Source organism: Amblyraja radiata, chromosome 2, assembly GCF_010909765.2.
Source record: "Amblyraja radiata isolate CabotCenter1 chromosome 2, sAmbRad1.1.pri, whole genome shotgun sequence".
In the NCBI taxonomy this organism is placed as follows: Eukaryota; Metazoa; Chordata; class Chondrichthyes; order Rajiformes; family Rajidae; genus Amblyraja; species Amblyraja radiata.
This window is the reverse complement of record NC_045957.1, coordinates 22,757,318-22,781,301: the sequence shown is the minus strand read 5'-3', so window position 1 is coordinate 22,781,301 and position 23,984 is coordinate 22,757,318. Positions and strand designations below refer to the sequence as shown.

Here is a 23,984-nt window from a genome sequence, read left to right as displayed (position 1 = left end):
GGAAGGGGAGAGGGGAAGTATGTGCAAATTCAGGTGGGGCATAGGGATCGTTGAGAAGTTTTCTATGAATACACAAGGGGAAACAATGTATTACAGGCCAAACCGGTTTTATGTCTGTATTCAGGCAAATGGTTGGCTGTCAGTTTAAGCATGTAAAGATTTGGATGGGGTCCCAGTCTGGTACTGATCTACTTTGAAGATTTACTTGCCCAGGGAGTATTAAAGGAGATTTATACAGGTGAATGATGTAATTGGATGTGCATTTGATAGAGAAAGAAGGAGGACAATATTCCCAAGCTCCAACCTCGGGATTGACATGAAATGACGTAGAAATATCTGTTAATGCATTTCACTTTATTGCAACTATATTTTATATTGCATGGAACTGAAATAAATTGTTCTATACAATCTAATTTTTAAGCACCACATCTACATTTTCTCAGGATTACGTTTAGTTGAATCGAGGGAGCATATTTTGAAAAATAAAGCACTGATGAATGTATTTGCAGGCAGAAAACAACATTGTTGGAAACGCAAGAGACCTTACTTGTAGAGAACAGATTATCGCAAGGACAGAAGATAGCAGCACAAATAGGCCGCTTGTACCCTTAAACTAGCCTTATTAATCAATATGATCATGGCTGACAGAGTCAGATCTCAGTTACTCTTTTGTGGCAGTTTCCCATAACCCTCAAATCCCTGCACTTTCAAATATTTATCTATCCCTACCTTAAATATATCTAATGTCTTGGCCTCCACTATTTTTTTTATTTACAGACTATTTTTTAGTGGCGCAGCAGTAGTGTTGCTGCCTACAGTGCCAGAGAGCAGGGTTCGATCCTAACTATGAATGTTGCCTGTACAGAGTATGTACTTTCGCCCCGTGACCTGCACGGGTTGTTCTTTGGGTGCTCCGGTTTCCTCCCACATTCCAAAGGCGGACAAGTTTGTAGGTTAATTGGCTTGGTAAATATTGTTAATTGTCTCTGGTGGGTGTAGGATAGTGTTAGCTTGCATGGGCTCAGTGGGCCAAAGTGCCTATTTCTGCGCTGTATCGCTGAAATAAACTAAATGGCCAGCCCCTCATTCAGGACTCTTCCAGAGTGAGAACTATTTGAGATCAAACCCTCCCCGAGGATCTTGTTTGTTTGAATAAGGTTACCCCTCATTCTTCTAACTCCAGGGATTATAGACACAAACTGTTTTGCCTCTCTTAACTGGAAAACCTTCTTAATGCCTTAACCTATGAAAGCAGTAACAGGCCTCATCCACACCTGTTACAACTCTAACAAAACCTTTTTATTCTTAAACTCCAACCCTTTTGCAACAAAGGCCAAAATTTAATTTGCCTCCTTGATGTATCTTTCTGTAATTCATGAACTCACTTGCGCACCTATGTGGTCACTATTTTCCTTCTTCCAAAAATAAAGTCACTTTAACATAATCAGAAAAAGGGGAAAGGGGAAAAAGACAAAATTCTGATATCAAAAGTGAAATAATTTCCTTCAAGCATTCTTATTTTGCTGTCAATTGATTAAGATTCTCATTTAGTACTCAACTACACTCCTTATATATTTAATGTAACACACCATTATTTTTTCTGATTATATTAATACACCCATTTGCATGACATTTTCATTTTGGAAAAATTATTATATCTGCTGCTCCCTCCAAAAATGTTAATTAACCTATTATTCATTTGAAAAAAAAATAATTTGACTAGGTACTGACCCATGATGGTAGGATGAATGCTTCAATTCTGCACTCAAACCACTATCACCACACACCCTTCCCCACTTGTTTTACAACTAGATGATGTACAATAAATATCTAGTCTTATAAATTATGTGTGATTAACCTCAAAATCAACAAAGAGGGTTAAGCAACTGGATACTTTATGCATCTAACTTCAGACAGTTCCAGCAAAATCATTAACACTTTCAATCTTGGAAATTTCCCCAAAATAATCTAATTTTAAAAATGGACACTGATAAGGACAACGCTCTGTATGGGAATGTTTTTTTTTTTTTTTTAAACTTGATACAAATAAAAATCTGCCAAATAGAATTGAAAGGTGCCCCAATTTTGTCAACTTACCAGAAATCACTATTTTCACTAACTGGATTGTAAAATTGTCAAGAGCAGCACATGCATGCGTGGAGACCTCGAAGGGAAAAAAAAGTCAAGACTGGAGATGAAGCTGTGACTCAATCTTATATTTAATTTTCAAGAATTTAGAATCTTTTTGCTTGAAAAAAATATTTGGTATCGTTCAGTTAGTATTAATTACTTGCAATTAGACAATGGGCAGGATACGCATACACATGTCATGGTGACTTTGACAATTCTTTCCTCTACCTCTTAGAAAGCAAAAGAACAGACAGGGCACGAGAAAACCATTATTTTGCAGTTTCATTTTGTTATTATATGGGGTTTATAATTTCCAGTTTACCATCTAATATGCGGATGCACAGTGCCATTAGATCTTAAAAGGTTGCACGAGAAAGCACACTCCTCTGGACTATAAAGAGATTGAAACGAGTATACTAAAAGCAAATATTATATTATTTAAAACATGCTTTCAAATGCCGCACTTACCAATCTGCATAAAAATTGACTAGAGCAACATCTGCATTTCCTGAGGTGCGGTAACCAGAGTGGAAAAGAAAAGGAATTTAAAAAAAATACAAGTTAAAATTTCTACGCAATCAAACAAGTCAGATTAAAAAATTTTAAAGACATTGGTCAATACATTGTGTTAACATACACAGATATTATTTGCACAAACCATGTTAAATATAGTGGTGTTAATAGTGCAGAACGTGAAAACAAAATTCAGTTTAGTTGCAGCTTCCATACTACTTATACGTAAGATGGTTATTTTACATTTATCTACGGGTGGATGCACAGCTCTTGCCCAGATTAGGGGAATCGAGAACCAGAGGACATAGGTTTAAGGTGAGGTGGAAAGATTTTACAGAATCCGATAGGTAACTTTTTCACGCATAGGGTGGTGGGTGTATGGAATGAGCTGCCGGAAAAGGTACAGTATTTGAGGCAGAGACTATCGCAACATTTAAGCAGCAATTAGACAGGTACATGGATAGGCGGTGGAAGAGTTTCGATCCGAAACGTCACCCATTCCTTCTCTCCAGAAATTCAGATGTTACACACTCTATAGATAGGAATGTTATTTTTGAATTATATCTTATGTTTAATACCTTCACTATCATACAATATTTAAGTCAGATTACAAAATGAAATGTTCATAATGGTAAAAGTGCTTCAAATCATTATCAACAAGTTCAAAGTGGAAAAAACTGGGATATTGATTACATATGAAAATCATAAGATTTGAAAACTATCATTCTGTTATATCATTACTAACTTTATCTAACAGAGATGGGTAGATGATGAAAAATAAACACTACTAGAAACCTAAAAAACCATTAAACAGTGCAATGGAGAGGCCTGATAAAGTGGTAAAGAGGCTATGTCAGAATGCAATTTCTCCTAGAATTTCACTGCGAAGAAAAGGCTATTCAGTCCACTTTGCCATCATGAATCTATGAAACAGATTTTAATTCCCTGGAGATTTTCCCATATACTTTCAAATATATAACCTTGGGCAGGATAGATTGCATGGATCCAAATCAATTTTAATTCCAATCCCCACAATTACCCGTAAGAAAACCCTACATGAAATTATGTGAAAGTACTTACCTAAGATTTCATCAATATTTCCACTATCAAGACTTATTATTTCACTGTGTTCTGAAGTACCAAACCACACGGCCTGAAATAAATAGAAATTAAAGTTTCTTTATAATAACGTTTTTGTTTTATTTATTTGATAGCAGCCAAAGACAGATCATTCACAGCAGTTAACAATCGGCAAAGAACAGAAAGTATAAATGGTGCTTAAGTCTAATTTTGAACCCAAAGAGAATCACATCCGTCAATTTGTTTCAGTTTGTGATTCTCTGTACATCATATTTCAAAAGATAGCAAGATTTTCCCTTCAATAACTTCTTAGCTAAGATTACTCTCGCTTTATTAGCCAAAATATTTCAAATGGAAACATAATGTCTGATTGTTCACTGCTTTTTTCCTCCTTTCTCCCCATGCCTACTCTTTGTTCTGGTTGTTTTGGAAATGTATTTTAAAAAATTTCATTTTAATTTGTTTAGGGATATTCCTAATGTTTTTCAAAAAAAAGGGAACAAAAACTGAGCTTGGTCCAACTTACTTGCACCAAGCGCATATCCTCTAAAACTTTCCTATCAAGATACCTGTCCAAGTGCCATTTAAATGTTGTAATCATACCTGCCTCTATTGCCTTTACCACTTGTTCCATGTATGCACCACCCTTTGAATAAATGTTGCTCCTCAAGTCTCTCTTTTTTTTTCACTTTAAACCTATGCCTTCTAGTTCTAGAATCCCCAACCCTGGAGAAAAAAAAAGACTATTCACCTTATTTATGTACCTCATGATTTTATTCACCACTATTGGATCATCTCTCATCCTCCAACACTCGAGGACAAAGGAAACCCAGCTTCTCCTTATAATTCTAGCCAGCAATATCCTTGTAAATGTTTTTTGCATCCTTTCCAGTTCAATGAAATCCTTCAAATAACAGTACAACCAAAATTGTACACAGTACTCCAAATGTGGTCTAACCCATATCTTACGACAGCATACATCCCACGATCATCACTTAGTTAACATGACATCTGATGGTCAGCATGACGCCCCAACTCCTGGACTCAGTGCCCTGACTGATGAAGGCAAGGATGCCAAACACCTTCTTTTCCACCCTATCCACTTGTGCTGCCACTTTCATGGAACCATATACCATGTTAAAAAAAAAACTCAATCAAATTGGCGGGACACAATTTCCCATACACAAAGTTATGCTGACTATCGCCAATCAGTTACTGCCTTTCTAAATGCAGGCAGGTCCTGTCTCACAGCATCTCTTCCAACGCGTTACCCACCAATGATATGAGGCTCATTGTAACCAGGATTTTCCCTGCAACCTTTCTTAAATAGAGGCACATCGTTAGCTACCATCTAGTCTTCTGGCACCTTAACCATGGCCAATTAATGATTCAAATATCCTTGCCAGTGGCCCTATACTTTCTTCCCTAACTTCTTGGATTTAGCCCAGGTCCTTTGATTTATTGCCCTCAATGCTTTTTAAGATTTCCAGCACCTCCTCTTTTGTAATATGCACACTCTTCAAAAGATAGAAAAAAGACACAAAGTTTTTCAGCAGGTCAGACAGGTTCTCTGTAGAACACGCATAGGTGACTTTTCTGGTCAAGATCCTTCTTTAGACAAGAGATCACCATTAACGAGTTCCCAAGCATCCATGTCTTTTATCACAGTAAAAACAGATAAGAAATATTCAATTAACACTTTACCCATCTCCTGTGCCTCCACACATAGGGGTATGATCGATATTTTGAAGACAACCTTTCATGGGTTGTAAAATCAGTAAAAAGTTTATTTCTTACTAATCATGCCTTAGCCTCTACAATTGCCACAAATAAACATATGATGGAGTTTTTCCCATGTCAGAAACCTGCCATTACATCAGAATTGTACTCTAAATTAATTCATCTATGGCAATGCAGGTAAGGAGCAACCGTTAAGGGTCTGTCCCAATTGGGCGTCATTTGCGCGTAATTTACGCGACATCATTTACGCGTCACGATGCGTGATGCGCGCATTACGCACGCATGGTGCGTGGTGACGTAGACAGTGACGCGCGGTTGCGGGCGGCGCCCCAGGATTTTGGGATGTATAAAATCTTTGCACGCCATCTGTGTGACGCGCAAATGACACCCAAGTGGGACAGGTCCTTTAAGGTACAAATAAAGCAGGCCCAGAAATATATATATTTATATAGCCAGTGGATCAGGGCAATGAAAAAATCTTACTCCAGATGATATTTTGGGTTGCTGGATAAAGCAACACAAATTTCACTAATAATTAATTTATATTTATGTAATGAACAGCACTTGTTACCAGGGCTGAATGAAACATCAAGCCAAGAAACTAAAGAAAACTGGGTTGTATTATGGGTAAAGATACGAGGTATCTTGTAAAAAGTGTGATTCAGTGGAAGTTAAATCGATCGTAGTTCAACTTGTGCTTGCTTACTTCCACAAAAGCCGTCTTGGGCCTTCAATCTCAGACTTTGCATTAGAAGCAATACTCAACTTTCCTTTAGCCCTTGACCACTTTTCATTTGGTTAGCCAGAGACAAGCACAGTTGTAGTTGAGCTGTAGAACATGCTTTCCAGATCAACATTTTATGGATGCTATACAACGGTTCAAACAAGTACGCTTTCCAAGATTTGTCATATATATCCATGTGGTGTTTTGTGAGCTTGAGACCATTTAAAAGTAAAACCAGTTCTTACCTTAATTTTAAAACAAAGGTAATTTTATAATTTCTGTCCACCACAGACTGCTAGAGCTCCTGGTTGCCGGCCATTTTAACTCTCCTTCGCATTCCTATACCAACCGTTGTCCTCTGCCTCCTCCACTGCCAGAGTGTGACCATGTGCAAACTGGAAGAACAGCACCTCCTGCTCCTCTAGGGTAGCCTACAACCCAGCTGCATAAACTCTTCAATTTCAAGTAAACTGCACAACCCCCTTCTCATCCCATTCCCCAAAATGCAAATCTTTCTCCTCTCACCCATATCACATTGTTTAAGAAAGATCTGCAGATGCTGGAAAAATCGAAGGTAAACAAAAATGCTGGAGAAACTCAGCGGGTGAGGTAGCATCTATGGAGCGAAGGAATAGGCGACGTTTCAAGTCGAGACCCTTCTTCAGACTGATGTGGTTGGGGGGGGGGGGGTGGGAAGAAAAAAGGAAAAGGCGGAGACAGTGGGCTGTGGGAGACCTGGGAAGGGGAGGGGAAGGAGGGAGAAAACAGGGACTACCTGAAATTGGAGAAGTCAATGTTCATACCGCTGGGGTGTAAACTACCCAAGCAAAATATGAGGCGCTGCTCCTCCAATTTACGGTGGGACTCACTCTAGTCATGGAGGAGGCCCAGGACAGAAAGGTCGGATTCGGAATGGGAGGGGGAGTTGAAGTGCTGAGTCACCAGGAGATCAGGTTGGTTAATGCCAACTGTGTGGAGGTATTGGGCGAAGCGATTGCCAAGCCTGCTCTCACCAGGGTCTCTTCTATATCCCGTAGATCCGCTCTCACTCTCTATCCCCCCCACTCGTAACAAGGACAGATTCCCACTTGCCTCGCCTTCCACCCTACCAGCTGTCACACACAACAGATAATCGTCCGACATTTTCGCCACCTCTAACAGGATCCCACCACTGGCCGCATCTTCCCATCTCCTCCCCTTTCGGTTTTCCGCAGAGACCGCTCCCTCCGTAACTGCCTGGTCAATTTGTCCCTTTCAACCCAAACCACCCCCTCCCCGGTACTTTCCCCTGCAACCGCAGGAAATGCTACACTTGTCGCTTTACCTCCCCCCTTGACTCCATCCAAGGACCTAAGCAGTCTTTCCAGGTGAGGCAGAGGTTCACCTACATCTCCTCCAATCTCATCTATTGCATCTGCTGCTCTAGGTGCCAACTGCTCTACATCGGTGAGACCAAGCACAGGCTTGGTGATCGCTTCGCCCAACACCTCCGCACAGTTTGCATTAACCAACCTGATCTCCCGGTGGCTCAGCACTTCAACTCCCCCTCCCATTCCGAATCCGACCTTTCTGTCCTGGGCCTCCTCCATGGCCAGAGTGAGTCCCACCGCAAATTGGAGGAGCAGCATCTCATATTTTGCTTAGGAAGTTTACACCCCAGCGGTATGAACATTGACTTCTCCAATTTCAGAGAGTCCTTGCTTTATCCCTCCTTCCCCTCCCCAGCTCTCCCACAGCCCACTGTCTACACCTCTTCCTTTCTTCTTCCCGCCCCCCGCCCCCACATCAGTCTGAAGAAGGGGCTCGATCCGAAACGTCACCTATTCCTTCGCTCCATAGATGCTGCCTCACCCGCTGAGTTTCTCCAGCATTTTTGTCTACCCTTATCACATTGTTCCTTTCTCCCCACTTCTTCTGATGCCACCCCTCCCTTCTCTAAGTCATGCATTTCCCTTATATACCCCTTTCCCTGCCCTCTGTCCCTTACATCCCTCCCTCTGACTTTACATTTAACTCCAGCTTTTATCACTATTCCCACCCATCTGCCAATCAGCACCTCCCCTCCACTACACCAGTCAGAAGAAAGGTCCCAACCAGAAACATCGTCTGCCCATTTTCCTCCACAGTTGCTGCCTGGCCAACTCACTTCCTCCAGACTTTATTTTTTGCTCAATTTTATCACCATCTGTTTTAGATTAGCATCTTATGACTAACTTGGTAGGTGGAAAACAAGGATTAATCTTCCTTTTTAAAATAGTTTCCCTCTTGTGATCCACATGAACTGACCAGGACTCAACATGCATTCCTTCCTACCAATAATACATTCACCATTAGGACCCTTATTAGCAAGTACTGATATAATCAGATATAATGACCATGACACAATAAGAACATTTAATACGTCGTTATCCCAAGGGTTCTGGTTGTAGGTGGGAGGAAATTTGCAGCTGTAGTTAGCTCAGCTGCCACACCAAAAACAGCAGAGAAAAGTGCTTCACTGCTTGATATAAAAACAAAATCCTATTAACATTTCTGCCACTGGTTAAGAGAACTGCATTTATTTAACTCACTACAAAACAAATCCAAACCCTGCTTTCGAGTAAGCTTTTGGCTTTTAAAATCTATTTTCATTGAAACAAGGTGCAATAGAATAAAAAAAATATTCCAACATATGTGACATCCTTTCAATTACTAAAGCATTCAATGGACCGTGCGTTTAGTTTTATAATAACAGATTAATTTGTGATTTAAAAAAAAAATCAAGATTTTTTGTCTTCCATATCAGTGGTGACTTGAGATTTTAAGACTACAATACCATCAAAAGATATAGAGCCAAGGCAGTCAAATGGAATTGAAGTATAGATCATCTTACTCTAGGTGAATGGTGGAGTAGGCTTGAGGGGTGAAATGCCCAAATCATGTAATACATTTAGAAACATAGAAAAATAGTTGCAGGAGTAGGCCATTCGGCCCTTCGAGCCAGCACCGCCATTCAGTATAATCATGGCTGATCATCTAAAATCAGTACCCTGTTCCTGCTTTTTCCCCATATCCCTTGATTCCTTTAGCCCTAAGAGCTAAATCTCTCTCTTGTAAACATCCAGTGAATTGGCCTCCACTGCCTTCTGTTGCAGTGAATTCCACAGATTCACAACTCTCTGGGTGAAGAAGTTTTTCCTCATCTCAGTTCCTAAATGGCCTGCCCCTTATTCTTAAAATGTGACCCCTGGTTCTGAAGTCTCCCAACATCAGGAACATTTCCATCAATCTCCCAGGCAGAGTATTCCAGATATTTGCCACAGTCTGGGAACATTTTTCCTGCATCTAACCTGTCAAGTCATTTAAGAATTTTATATGTTTCTATAAGATTCCTTCTCATCCTTCTAAATTCCAGTGAATACAAGCCCAGTCGTCCCATTCTTTCATCATACAATATGTCAATCCCACCATCCCAGGAATTAACCTGGTGAACCTTCGCTGCACTCCCTCAATAGCAATAATGTCCTTCCTCAAATTATGTGACCAAAACTGCACACAATACTCCAGGTGCGGTCTGAAAAAACTTTCAAGTTACAGGTGTTGTTAGATTGCTATACTGACTGCAGATCTAAAGTGGATCATGTCTCATTGGTTCACAAAACTAGATTGATTAAATGCAAAGTCTTCATTCAAACCTCTACTTTAGACTTTAGAGATACATGATACACAATGCTTCCAATACTGATACACAATCTTAGTTTCTATGGAACCAGTGAATTTTCACACCACAGAACACAAGCTTCGAGTTCATTGTGCCAGTGCTGACTTTTTGCAAGAACAGTAAGGCACAATCCATGGGTTTTCTCCCATAGTCTTGCCATTTTTCGTATATAATTTTTCAATTCCTTTTCATAACCCATGGCTGACTCTTGCTCCTTCAGCAGCAAGATCGTAATTACCTAGTTTAAAATAAATCGTTACCTGTCATCTTAGGTTATTTTGCCAATTCTCCTTAATCTTGCCCTCGGGTTCATGACCATTCCGCTAATACTAAGTTTTCTTCATACACAAAATCTAAAGCCTCTAATTTTGAAGACATCAAATGACCTGTTAACCACCCCTCATCCAATTGCAGCTTTTCCAGTATATATCCAAGTAATCAAACTGTGTTGAGGTTGAACAAAGTTTCTTTACTTTTGTATTCTATGACCAATAAATAAAACCAGGATTCCATATGTTTTTTATATATCGACCTGTCCTGTCACATGCAAAGATTTATCTTCACAGGCTTTTCTGATCTACAGTCCCATTAGTATGGTATCCTTTAAATGAAACAATACCTCATCAATCTTCCTGTCAAAATTAATTTTTGCTCTTATTAAACCGAGGAAAACAGGTAAAACATCACCTGCCCATTCCAACAGACGGTGTCAAGGTCTATCACCTTGAATGCTTACCACACTTGGTAAATTGTGAAAATACTTTTAAACCTTTTATTTTAGTTTAGTTCAGAGATACAGCGCGGAAGCAGGCCCTTCGGCCCACCGAGTCAGTGTGACTAGCGTTCCCTGCACACTTCCTATCTTACTAGGAATAAATTACACTTTTACCAAGCCAAATAGCCTACAAAACCTGTACGTTTTTGGAGTGTGGGAGAAAACCACTGATCCCAGAGAAAACCCACGCACGTTATGGGGAGAACATACACACTTCAGACAAGCACACATAGCAGGATCGAACCCGGGTCTCCGGTGTTGTAAGGTAGCAGCAACTCTACCGCTGTCCATCAGAAGTTTTTAAAATTGTGTTATGAAAATAGTTATATTGTGCACCTTACATGCAAATGAAAATGGATTGCCTACAAATCTTTCTTTGCCATCACCACAAGAATTACATTTTCCACTTAAGTCAAACAGTTAAATTACATGGAACCATTATCTCTCTCTCTCTACATGCCACCCACATCGTGCTCCCCATCTCGTAGCTAATACTAATTTAAACTAATGAAAATGGATTTAAATTGCACCTTTTTCTCATTGCAGAAATTAAAAATATATCATACCCAACTGAATTGTATTTAAACCAAATTATTTTGGTTTTCCTGTTGACAGTGCTCTTGACGTCTGCAGAAGCAGAAATTGACACTTATTGCAATGGCATTAAATTTACATATATGAAAAAATCTTAAATCATCCCCTCTAGCATGTAGTAGTGTCACTCTGTAACTACAGATTACATTATATTAATTATATTTGTAAGCCCCCTCCCCAGGCATTGGCTTAGCATTGCAGCCATCTAATGCAATTTGCACGTGTACTGCCTTTCCTCCGCAATTTATTCAATAAATAAAAGAAAATAGGGAATTATTATTATAAAATGCCACTTAATGCCCCATTTGTTTTCAATTCCAGTTTAATTAAAATAAGCTGCACAAAAGCCAAAAGATTTTAGTCAGTACCATTGTAGAAAGCCTGGTTTAATTCCTGGAAACACCATTGCTTTTTCTCCGATATGCTTAGCCTTTTAAAGTGGCTTGCCACACTGTGCTGTCAGTAACAGAGTAGTGACAGGCTTTCCAGTGGTTCAGAGCATATAAAAATGTATATCATGTAATGAAGGTTTCACCTCTAATGCATTGTGCCAAGGGGATATTAGTAATCCACTCTCCCTCCAGCAGTGGCTTTTCTAATTAGCATTACATTTGGTTCCCAGCATAGTTTGATTGCTTAACTAATTTCCAGCAAATCTGTTTTCTCTGACTTTCTTTCTGCAGGGAGATGCTAGAGATCCAAAGTACAAACTGTTCTAATGAATATTTCCTTAAAATTTTAAAAGCCCTTCAGTTATCTTCCTCAATCCTAATCCAGATTGACACGTTGAAGATAGCGCCTTGAGGTACAAGCACACAGGTGTCCACGGATCACTCTAGTCCCTGATGCTCTTGATCTGCCATGCATGCTTATCTTGTTGTGCTTGGAGATTGAGCATCTACCCTCAAGAGCTGGGTAATAGACTTGCATTCTATTGTTGTCTCCCAGTTTTATGCAATAGACCCTAGAGTAAATTATGGTACAACCACCCCGGAATTTTGTCTGAATGTCATCAATCAACATGCAAAGCTCTGGGATTCCCTACAGCATTCCGACAAACAGCAGGTTTTAACAAAAAGGCACATAAATTTTGAGAATTCTTGCCCATCAACTGCTAAGTAGCTTGAATGACTTAACCACGGACATCTGCACTGCTATTCCCTTGTGTTGCCTATTAACTCTTCTAATGAACATTTATTGACACAATATTTTATGTAAAATATGTTGTTCAACTGCAACATAAACAACATAAGATATCCAACGTGATCCCACTACTGGCCACATCTTCCACAGAGACCGTTCCCTCTGAAACTACCTGGTCAACTCGTCCCTTCCCACCCAAACCACCCCCCTTTCCCCTGCAACCGCAGGAGATGCAACACCTGTCCCTTTACCTCTCCCTTCGACTCCATCCAAGGACCCAAACAGTCTTTCCAGGTGAGGCAGTGGTTCACTTGCACCTCCTCCAACCTCATCTACTGTATCCGCTGTTCCAGGTGTCAACTTCTCTACATCGGCGAGACCAAGCACAGGCTCGGCGATCGTTTCACTGAACACCCCCACTCAGTCTGTCTTAACTTACCTGATTTCCTAGTTGCTCAATACTTCAATTCTCTCGCCCATCCCCAATCTGACCTTTCTGTCCTGGGCCTCCCCCATTGTCAGACTGAGGCCCAGCACAAATTGGAGGAACAGCATCTCATATTTCACTTGGGTAGTTTACACCCTAGCGTATGAACATTGACTTCTCTAACTTCAAATAGCCCTTGCTTTCCCTCTCTATCCCCTCCCCCTTCCCAGTTCTCCTACCAGTGTTAGTGTCACCTACTACATTCTATCTTTGTCCCGCCCACTCTCCTGACATCAGTCTGAAGAAGGGTCTCGACCTGAAACGTCACCCATTCCTTTTCTCCAGAGATGCTGCCTGTCCCACTGAATTACTCCAGCATTTTGTGCCTACCTGCAACATATACATGTTAGGTTTTTGTTTGGACTGGTGTTTAAAAAAAAGTAGTTGTGAAAAAGAACCTGACATTTACAATAACTGGAGACTGCCGTTGTCAAGAAACATCCTAAGCTAGATATCTTCAAGATATGATTTATGTTGGATAAGCACCGTGCATTGGCACAATGGCATGGAGACTTGGCAGAAGAGATTCAAACCAAAGTAGAAAAAAAATCTAAGCATAATGTGCATTAAAGACAAACACAATTTGAAAGGAAATTATAAATTGGTGGCAAGTCAACAAAACAGTCTTTTTCCAATGGCCAGGCATTTAAATAGAGTACGACCTCGTGCATGCCCAGAAGCACCTCGCCAGATTTGATAACGAATAATATTTCAGTAATCCAGAGGCTCGTGTTAGAGGTGTTAAACATCAAGGTGGCTGGAGAGCCAGAGCAATTTTGGGCCAAACTCTCGCTCCTGCAGAAACCAGAAATTGTGTTATTTTACAAGCCAAATCTTGGAGGGCCTCTGCTTCCAATAGGATACAAAACGATACGAGAAACTATTAAAGTAATGTTCACAGTGAAAATGTTCACCTCACAGTGAAATTCTTTGCTTGCATTCCATGCCAAGGTGTGCAAATAGCCGCCCACAAAGGGCACTTACAAATCCCCAGTTTCCCCTTATACTTCCCCAACTCCCCTCTCCTTCGCGGTGGTCCCCCCCCACACCAAGTCCCAATTGTCCATTGTTTCACCCTTCCCCCCCTCCTCACGGGTCCTCCTTTGTTCCTTCCCTCGGCAGCGACATCCTCACTTCCACATGTCCGTCCTCGTCCGTTGGTCGGCGCCATCAATGACTGCCGCACCAATCTCTCCACTAACACTGCTGGGTCCTCCCTGGACACCTTCGTGGCGCTGAACCAGGCCCCAGCTGCGGGTTCCATCGACTCAGACACCGATGGCCGCGGGCTCCGTTGACCCATGAGGTTCCACCGCCGGCCCGCGATGCCCAGTCTCCAACCCGTGGGGCCCACCTCCGACTCGCGAGGTTCCGGCCCGCGAGGCTCCAGCTTCTCAGCGGCAGCCCAAGTTATTCCCTCTTCTCCCCTCAGGCAAGGGGTACAGAAGTGTGAAAAAGTGTATCTCCAGATTCAGAGACAGTTTCTTCCCAGCTGTCAGTGAACCGCCCTCTCACTAACTACCGTCCATTTACCTCATTGGAGGAGACCTTTCAACTATCTTTAATCAGACTTTATCTTGCACTAAATGTTGTACCCTTTATTCTTTATCTGTACCCTGTGGACGGCTTGAATGTAATCAAGTATGGACTTTTCTTTGACTGGATAGCCAGCAACAAAAGCTGTTCACTACACCTCGATACACATGATAATAAACTAAAGACATGTAGTCCCAGAATAAATTCTGCAGCTTTTACATTGTCTGATTTGCATTAATGAATCAAATTGTTGTAAATGAAATTTGCAAATTATGTTGAAATTCAGGAGAACTAGGCAGTAAACTTCAATTAACGATGGCCTAGGTAATATTTGCAAATGGAATTTAATACAAAGTAATGCTTACCAGTTGGAAATAGGATATATGGAATGATGTTAAGCTAGATTTGGAAGGGACTAAAAGAGGATAGATTAGTACATCGGGTACAAATAACATACCAATTATCTTTTCATTACAGAATAGCAAATCGACCAAACAATGCTGAGACGAGTTACCGCATCAGTAAACTGAAGTCAGCCACTTTGTCTGCAAAAACTATATGAAACAATTCTGAAAGGACTGTGGCAAAGGACCACACAAACTAAGTTGTTTACTTCCATTTTAAATCTTCGGTGGCAACAGGATAAAGAAAGCAGTGCTGTTCGGACACAGGAGCAGCAGGCTCCTCCAATTTGACATGTCAGCTTCATTTGCCCATTATTGTCAAATAATGATGCGGATGTATTTCAAGGTGTAGGGTGCAAATTCCAGTCAGGAAAGAGGGGTATCCCAGGGCTGCCAACTCTCACGCATTGAGCGTGAGAATCACGGATTTCGCCAAATTATCACGCTGATCACAAATTTCTCACGCTGTCGTGAGAAATTCTGTGATCAACGAGAATTTCAAAACTCATATCAACTGCATGGGCCGCGAGTGTTGGAGAGCCCGGGGCGGAGGGAGGAATGGAAGCAGAAGCAGCGGCGGGGGCAGATGCGGACGGGGAGCCAGGGTTGGCGAGTGTTTGCCGGGCTGGCGAGTCGCTCGCTGCAGCTCCGGCCATGGAGCAGCCTCAGTGCAAGAGTTCCGGGCCGTCGGAGGCGTTGCGCCACTGCCGTGAGAGACACTGTGTCGAATTCGCCCTGGTGACCGGCATGGATCAGGCTGCGGCTCCATGCATCCTGGAGGACAACCAGTGGCTGCTGGAAGTAGGTACCAAGCAATGGGTAGAAGCAGTGGAAGATAATGGCCGTTAAATAGGGGGTGGTTGGAGAAAGCATCCTGCTTGCCTGCTAGATTTTCCCTTACCGTAACTGCAGGAAAAATGTTCCCGATGTTGGGGGAGTTCAGAACCAGGGGTCACAGTTTAAGAATAAGGGGTAGGCCATTAAGGACTGAGATGAGGACAAACTTTCTTCACCCAGAGAGTTGTGAATCTGTGGAATTCTCTGCCACATAAGGCAGTGGAGGCCAATTCACTGGATGTTTTCAAGAGAGTTACATTTAGCTCTTGAGACTAACGGAATCAAGGGATATGGGGAAAAAACAGGAAAGAGGTACTGATTTTAGATGAACAGCCATGATCATATGGAATGCCAGTGCTGGCTCGAAGGGCCGAATGGCCTATTCCTGCACCTATTTTCTATGTTTCTATGCTTGAGTACATGGCAATAAAACCCGACCACTTGATTTTGAAGCATTCATGCATGGAGGTATAATGTAGACATAGAGTGATATAGTGTGAAAACAGGCCCTTCGGCCCAATTTGCCCACACCCGCCAACATGTCCCAGCTACACTACCTGCTTTTGGTCCATATCCCTCCAAATCTGTCCTATCCATGTATCAGTCTAACTGTTTCTTAAATGTTGGGATAGTCCCTCCTCTGGCAGCTTGTTCCAAATACCCACCACCTTTTGAGTGGAAAAAGCCACCTCTTAAAAATACTTCAAACAAAAAACATTTAAATCATACTTCTACAATGCACTAAAACATGATTTGAATACATCAAATTTCAAAAATGTCTCGCCCCTCCCACACCACCCCCCCACTCGGTTGCTCCACCCCCTCGCCGGGTACCCCCAAGGCAAGTGATCAGTCATCGCTCTGCCCCCCAACTTTCAAAAACGCTCCGCGGCCCCTGGTTCAGATGGTGATGTCTGGATCCCAATGCTCAGCGCTTCGTGTTTCAGAGTTGGCTAATGGCATTGATTTGTAATTAGCCTGATTTGTAATTAGTTGACAAAACCTTAATTTATTAATCCGGAATATCCAGGGGGATGGGATAAGTGTAATATTAAAATGACATGCAAGGTGTCAGGCTGTCTGTCACAACATACAGACCCATTATTTCCTTCAGTTAATATTGGGAAGGTAGCAATATTGTCATTTGCCACTCAACTATTATGTTTGTTTACCTCACTGACTATTTCTAAACCCCCCCCCCCCTCTAAATTCCTTTGACAGGGTGAATAGAAATGTCCCCAATCTTGTTGTTTTATTAATTGAACACGTAGATGAACATCCTCAAGGAGTGTAATCAGATAGAAACTGATTCAGATGCAACGTTTAAAGCTTGTTCAAAGAAGGGGCATATTTTAAAGGAGTGTCAGAGGTACTTGCAGGGGAATGTGTGAGGAGGTCAAGTTCAAGTCAAGTTTATTTTATTTGTCACATACACATACGAGATGTGCAGTGAAATTTGTCACATACACACACGAGATGAGCAGTAAAACTAAAACTTTAGTTTTAGCTTGAACCAGGACATCTGAAGATTCAAATTTTAATATAGTAATTGTGCTGATACTGACTCCAACCAACCACGTAATGAATATCATCCATTCCGGAGGTTTTATTTTCCTGATGCCATTTAAACTTCACTTGGATTTCAATCACTTCAATGTAAAAGTAATTGGGAATGGGGAGCATTGGAACAAAAATTTGCCCTCGGTACATATTAACTGTAATATAATAATGTATGGTGTTGGTAGATGCAATCAAAACAAAGATCTTTTTATCATTGTTGCGTTATGAATACCACATAAAATATTATGTATTCTCAAGATCACATTGAATAGAATATTATTGCTTAAATATATAGTTATTGGACTTTGCATTTCAGAAAAGTCCAGCTGAGAGGAAGACAGCAAAATACTGAAAATATTGGGGGTGAAAATGACCAGGACAGTTTGTTAGGAAAATGAAGGAAATGGTAACAGAATACTTATACAGCTGAGTGGGTATAATTTTAAGAATGAGAAATTGTGTTCAACCAATTGATGGCTTATTTGACAAAGTAACTAGCATGTTGGATAACAAGGAAACCAATGGATGTAGCAAATTATGTTATACATAATTTGGTCTGTGAAGTGCCCCATAAAAGATTATTGCATTAGATAAGCGCCTGTGGACTTGAACGTAATAGGTTAAGTCCAGGGGGTCAGATATGGGGCTTCATGTAAGCGCCAGATATATTGTCAGTGCAGAGGGGCTAGGAGCAAGGCCAAGTGTACATCCAGAGTCAAGGTCTGGAATAATACTAGGTGTGCAGTCAAAGCTGGGACAATGGGAGTGTTCAGCACTGGGAACCTAAGCAGGTAAGCAGCTATGATCAGGGTAGAATAGGGGGCCAGGTGTAAGGCTGGACTCAGGATCAGGAATGAGAGAAGGTACACAAAATTGCTGGGGAAACTCAGCGGGTGCAGCAGCATCTATGGAGCGAAGGAAATAGGCGACGTTTCGGGCCGAAACCCTTCTTCAGAAGGTATGCAACTGGATTCAGGGTCAGGAGTAGTACCAGGTGAGCAGTGAGACCCAGGTTGGTCAACATGGGCCAAGTGCTTGATTATAATCTGATTTCCATACATGAATACACTAAGATCATTCATGTGCTGCACCTGTTGATCAGAGCCTGGCTCTACTGTGGAATATAATTAGGAATGTAATTTAGCCTAACCTTATTCATAGCTAATCCAATTTAAAGCATAAATATTGCATTCAAGTGTAAGTTAAAAGGCTCGCTACAGTATGCACCAGATTGCACAATTTCAAGCTGAAAAATGCAAAAGCTCCGTACCAATGGTAGGGGGACACCCCCCTCCCACACCCACGTCCCCTCCCCCTCCCCCTCAGTCACTAGGCTCCCTCAGGCTTGGTTTCTCGCAATTTCTCGCTCACAACTCTCACCCAATGTTGGCAGCCCTGGGTATCCTGAGAGAGGAGAGAATAAAAGTTCTCTTATAAATCTAAAGAAAAATTAAAGGCCAAACATAGCGAGCCACTTCCAACCCTGAAGCTAGCTTTTGGCAAGGTTGACTGGGGGAAATGTATTGCAAAGAGAGATTACTCTCTTTGGCAAAAAAAAGACACAAAATACTGGAATAACTCAGTGGGTCTGGCAGCATCTCAGCAGAACATGGGTAGGTGATGTTTCAGTTCGGAACTCTTCTACAAACTGTAGTAGGGGAAAAAGCTGGAAGAGATGGGGGGGGGGTGGTGGTCGTGACAAAGTCTGGCTGGCCCACTAAGATCTGACAGCAGGTTGCTTTTTTTTTTACTATCTAATAAATACTTACCTTTAAACAATTGTGACCCAGTTAAAGCTGGAGGAAGGTGGTTGCTGGGCAACAACAATGTGAATTAGGGACTAACAGCAGAAACCAATTAGAAGTAAAAGAACAGAACAGGGTTGCTACCATGATGCATCGTACATTTTCCAATGCAAAAATGATGCCAGAAACACAGCTGGAATTTGTACAGGTTTGAGAAAAAGTCATTTTAACAATTAGAATCAATTTAAAAATAGGAAAGCATGAGAAAAAGTCATTTTAACAATTAGAATCAATTTATAAATAGGAAAGCATGTGCCCAAGATGACGGCACTGTTATATGGAAAAGGCAGAATTATGGAAGGCAAGAGGAACATGATGCCAGCTAAGCAGGAAGGCAACAGGTTAACAAATCAGTAAAGCAAATTTCAGCAAAACTGGGTATAACATAAACATGTCTAGAAGTGGTTGCTTGGAAGAAGTACCAAAACAAGTTAAGTTGAGAAAGCAGAAATTGAAATGAAAAGATGAAATTGGTGATTGTATAAGCCGAGTAAAACAAAAGGATCAGGCTCCAAATCAAACAAGGGAAACATTAGTGGATTAAAGTATGACACAATAATTAAACATTGGAAATTGCAAACAAAATTAGAGAATTGACAAGTAGGACGGTATCCAAAAGGAAAATGTAATGTTTCAAATTAATGATAATCATATTTCTTCTTAGTCTCTTCTGATGTGGCCAAGAGATTTAAATCGGGGGCATTAGTGCAGTTAAGGAGTGTGGGTTTCAATAAGTTGGGCAGATATAGCTGGACAGGTAATGTACTGTAGTTACAACATTTGGCATCTGCTGATTTCACAGTGATTCACAGTGACCACATCTGCAGAATGTTTTGGATGTTTAAGCATGCTGGAAGGTTAGATCGCATGGGATCCAAGGAGAGATAGCTGAATGGATAGTACATTGGCTCCATGGAAGGAAGCAGAGAGTAACGGTGGAAGGTTGCTTCTCAGACTGGAGGCCTGTGACTAGTGGTGTGCCTCAAGGGCCTGTCCCACTTGGGGTTTTTTTGCCGACTGGTGGCATCGTTGACTGACGCATCAGGTCACCGAAAAAGTCGCGGCGTGATGACGTATTGATGCGCAGTGTTTCCTCAAGTGTCGCAACATTTTTTTTGTCGCCGCTGGATTTTGAAATGTTCATCTTTCGGCGACCCTGATACGTCAGACAATGATGCCGGCAGTCGCCGAAAAATTCGGCAAGTGGGATAGGACCTTCAGGGTTCGGTGCTGGGCCCGTTACTGTTTGTCATCTACATCAATGATTTGGATGAGAACATACAGGGAAAGATTAGCAAGTTTACTGATGATACAAAAGTTAGTGGTTTTGCAGATAGTGAAGATGGTTATGAACGATTGCAGCAGGGTCTAGATCGATTGGCCAGGTGGGCAGTGGAATGGTTGACAGAATTTAACACAGAGAAGTGTGAGGTGTTGCATTTTTGACGTTGAACAAGGGCAGGACCTACACAGTAAATGGTAAGTCTCTGGGTAGTGTTGTAGAGCAGAGGGATCTGGGAGTACAGGTGCATGGTTCCTTGAAGGTCGACTCGCAGGTAGATAAAGTGGTCAAAAAGGCTTTTGGCACTTTGGCTTTCATCAGTCAGAGTATCGAGTATAGAAGTTGGGAGGTCATGTTGCAGTTGTATAAGACGTTGGTGAGACTGCATTTAGAAATATTGTGTTCAGTTCTGGGCACCATGTTATAGGAAATATATTGTCAAGCTTGAAAGGGTTCAGAAAAGATTTACGAGGATGTTGCCAGGACTAGAGGGTGTGAGCTATAGGGAGAGGATGAGTAGGCTGGGTCTCTATTCCATGGAGCGCAGGAGGATGAGGGGAGATCTTATAGAGGTATACAAAATCATGAGAGGAATAGATCGGGTAGATGCAGAGTATTTTGCCCTGAGTAGGGGAATCGAGGACCAGAGAACATAGGTTCAAGGTGAAGGGGAAAAGATTTAATAGGAATCCGAGGGATAATTTTTTCACACAAAGGGTGGTGGGTGTAAGGAACAAGCTGCCAGAGGAGGTAGTTGAGGCTGGGACTATCCCATCGTTTAAGAAACAGTTAGACAGGTACATGGATAGGACAGGTTTGGAGGGATATGGACCAAGAGCAGGCAAGTGGGACTAGTGTAGCTGGGACATTGTTGGCTGGTGTGAGCGAGTTGGGCCGAAGGGCGTGTTTCCACACTATCACTCTATGACTAATACAACTTTCAGGCATTGACATAATTTCAAGCTATTTGGTTACTGTGAAAAGAGAGGCAGCCATTCCCCTCTGGTTGAGTCTAAAGAAGGGTCTAGACCTGAAACATCACCCATTCCTTCTATCCAGGGATGCTGCCTGTCCCGTTGAGTTACTGCAGTATTTTATATGTATCTTCAGTTTATACCAGCATCTGCAGTTCCTTCCTACACCCTTCAGGCTAATTATCTTGAATATGATGAGAAAAGAGAGGCAACTGCAAAAGCTAGTAAAGGGATCCAGAGGGTAGCTCTGTAGGATACTCAGCTACTGCAAGGTTTTACTCTCTTTATGTATGAGGGTGGGGACAGCAAAATGTCCTTGGCATGGGGTAGGGGTAGGAATAGCAATAGTCAAAAAGAATGACCTAGTTGGGGAACATGCAATGTTTCTCTCGAAAGGACAGAGTACAAAAAGGTCAGGGCAAAATTGAAAAGCAAAGCCACAAAATTAAGTCCCCATATTGTCACATGAACCATGTGTAAAGTGACAGAGGGAATTCACAATTAGTGAAGTAAATGTGTGGTTTAAAGATTGGTGTGGGAGAAATGGATTCTGATTCATGGAACACTAGCACCAGTACAGTGGTAAGAGCTATTCTGTTGGGACGGGCTTTGTTTGAACCTTGCTTGTAGTAGTGCCCAGGTGAATGCCTACACTAGGGTAAAAGACATACTGCTGGAGGAACTCAACTGCTCAAGTCGCTTAAGAAAAGGCAAAGGGAAAGTGGATGCTTCAGGTCGAAACCTTGAATCAGGCCTAGTGATGTACGGCCTAAGACTAAAACGTCAACCATTGGTTTGCCATTGTTCCTCCAGAAGATTTATTATGGATGTGCCAACAGGGCTTGTAACATCATCGTATAATTAATCAGAAGTGATATGGTGTATAATAAGGCATCACACCATTATCCTTCAAAAGAGTTATTTGGAAATTCAACAGAAGATTATAATTTGATACGGTGTTATATGATCTTCCGGGCTCAGGTTAAATTCAACAAGATCAAATCATAACATTTAAAGAGTCATAAAGTCTTACTGTCAAATTTTCGGCCTAACTTTCCCGTACCGGCCAACATGCCCCCCCCTACACTAGTCCCACCAGCCAGAGTTTGGCCCATATCCCCCTCAACCTGCCCTATCCATGACATGTCCAAAGGTTTGTTAAACATTGCAATAATCCCTGCCTCAACTACCTTCTTCGGCAGCTAGTTCCATATAGCCACCACCCTTTGTGTGAAAAAGTGACTCCTCAGGTTCCTATTAAATTTCCCCCCCTCAACCTAAACCTATGTCCTCTGGTTCTTGATTCCCTTACTCTGGGTAAGAGAATCTGTGCATCTACCCGAACTATTCCTCTCATGATTTTGTACACCTCTACAAGATCAACCCTCATTCTCCTGTGCTCCAAGGAATAGTCCTTGCTCAACCTCTCCCTATAGCTCAGGCCCTCGAGTCCTGGCAACACCCTTGCAAATCTTTTCTGCACCCTTTCCAGCTTAACAACATCTTTCCTATAACATGGTGCCCAAGACGGAACACAATACTCTAACATCACCAATATCTTATCTCACTGCAACATTACCTCCCAGCTTCAATACTCAATGTTCTGACTAACGAAGGCCAATGTGCCAACAGCCTTTTTGATCATCCTATCTATCTGTGATGCCACTCTCAACGAACTATGTACCTGTAAATCTAGATCCATCTGCTCTACACTCCCCAGAGCCCTACTGTTCACTGTGTAGGTTCTGCCCATGTTTGTGATCCCAAAATTCAACACCTCACTTTTTTCTGTATTAAATGCCATCAACTATTACTCAGCCCACCTGGCCAACCGATCCTGCTGCAATTTTTGACAACCATCTTCACTATCTGCAATACCACCCACTTTCATATCACCTGCAAACTTGCTAACCATGCCATGTACGTTCCCATCCAAATCATTGATTTAAATGGCAAACAGCAATGGGCCCAGCACGAAACCCTAAGGTACACCGCTAGTCACAGGCCTTCAGGACTTCAGTCCGAAAAGCAACCTTCCACCATCACCCTCTGCTTCCTTCCATGAAGCTAATTTTCTATTCATTCGGCTATCTTTCCTGGAATCCCATAGGATCCAACCTTCCAGAGCAGCCTACCCTGCGGAATCATGTCAAATGCCTCAATGGAATCCATGAATACAACATCTACAGCTCTGCCTTCATCTATCTTTTCGGTCACATCCTCTAAAAACTCAATCAGGTTCGCGAGACATGATCTCCCACGTACCAAACCATGTTGATTATCCCTAAGCAGTCCATGTCCATCTAAGCGCATGTGTATCATATCCCTCAGAATACTCTCTTGTAACTTTCCGACCGCAGATGTTAAACCCAGTGGCCTGTATTTCCCAACGCTTTCCCTGCAACCCTTCTTAAATAGAGGCACAACAGTTGCCTCCGTCCAGTCTTCCAGCATTTGTTTTAAACAAGTTCTGACGCTACAATTATAATTTATAGTTAGTAAATTAGCTTGGATCAAATCTTTATTTCTTGGCCCTTCCACCTTTGGAACCAATGTCCCATTAAAATTATTTTTGTCATCTTATTTTAAATCAATATTTTTGTCCTCGCTTTCTGTCCTGTTCACTTTTAAAGTTTTGACAAATTATTTGTACAGTTATACCTTGCTAAGGACTCTCTTCTAAGAAAATTAATACTGGTA

General features: G+C 41.7%; 1 protein-coding gene across 1 annotated transcript in view; it reads right to left on the bottom strand.

Annotated features, from left to right (window-relative positions):
• Positions 1-23,984, bottom strand: part of erp44 (endoplasmic reticulum protein 44) — a 75,035-nt gene that overhangs the window by 37,396 nt on the left and 13,655 nt on the right. Inside the window, exons 2-3 of the mRNA XM_033043076.1 lie at positions 3,724-3,796; positions 2,599-2,638 (exon numbers count right to left, since the gene is read on the bottom strand). Of these exons, the coding sequence (XP_032898967.1) occupies positions 2,599-2,638; positions 3,724-3,796 (113 nt within the window). The remainder of the gene's footprint in view (positions 1-2,598; positions 2,639-3,723; positions 3,797-23,984) is intronic.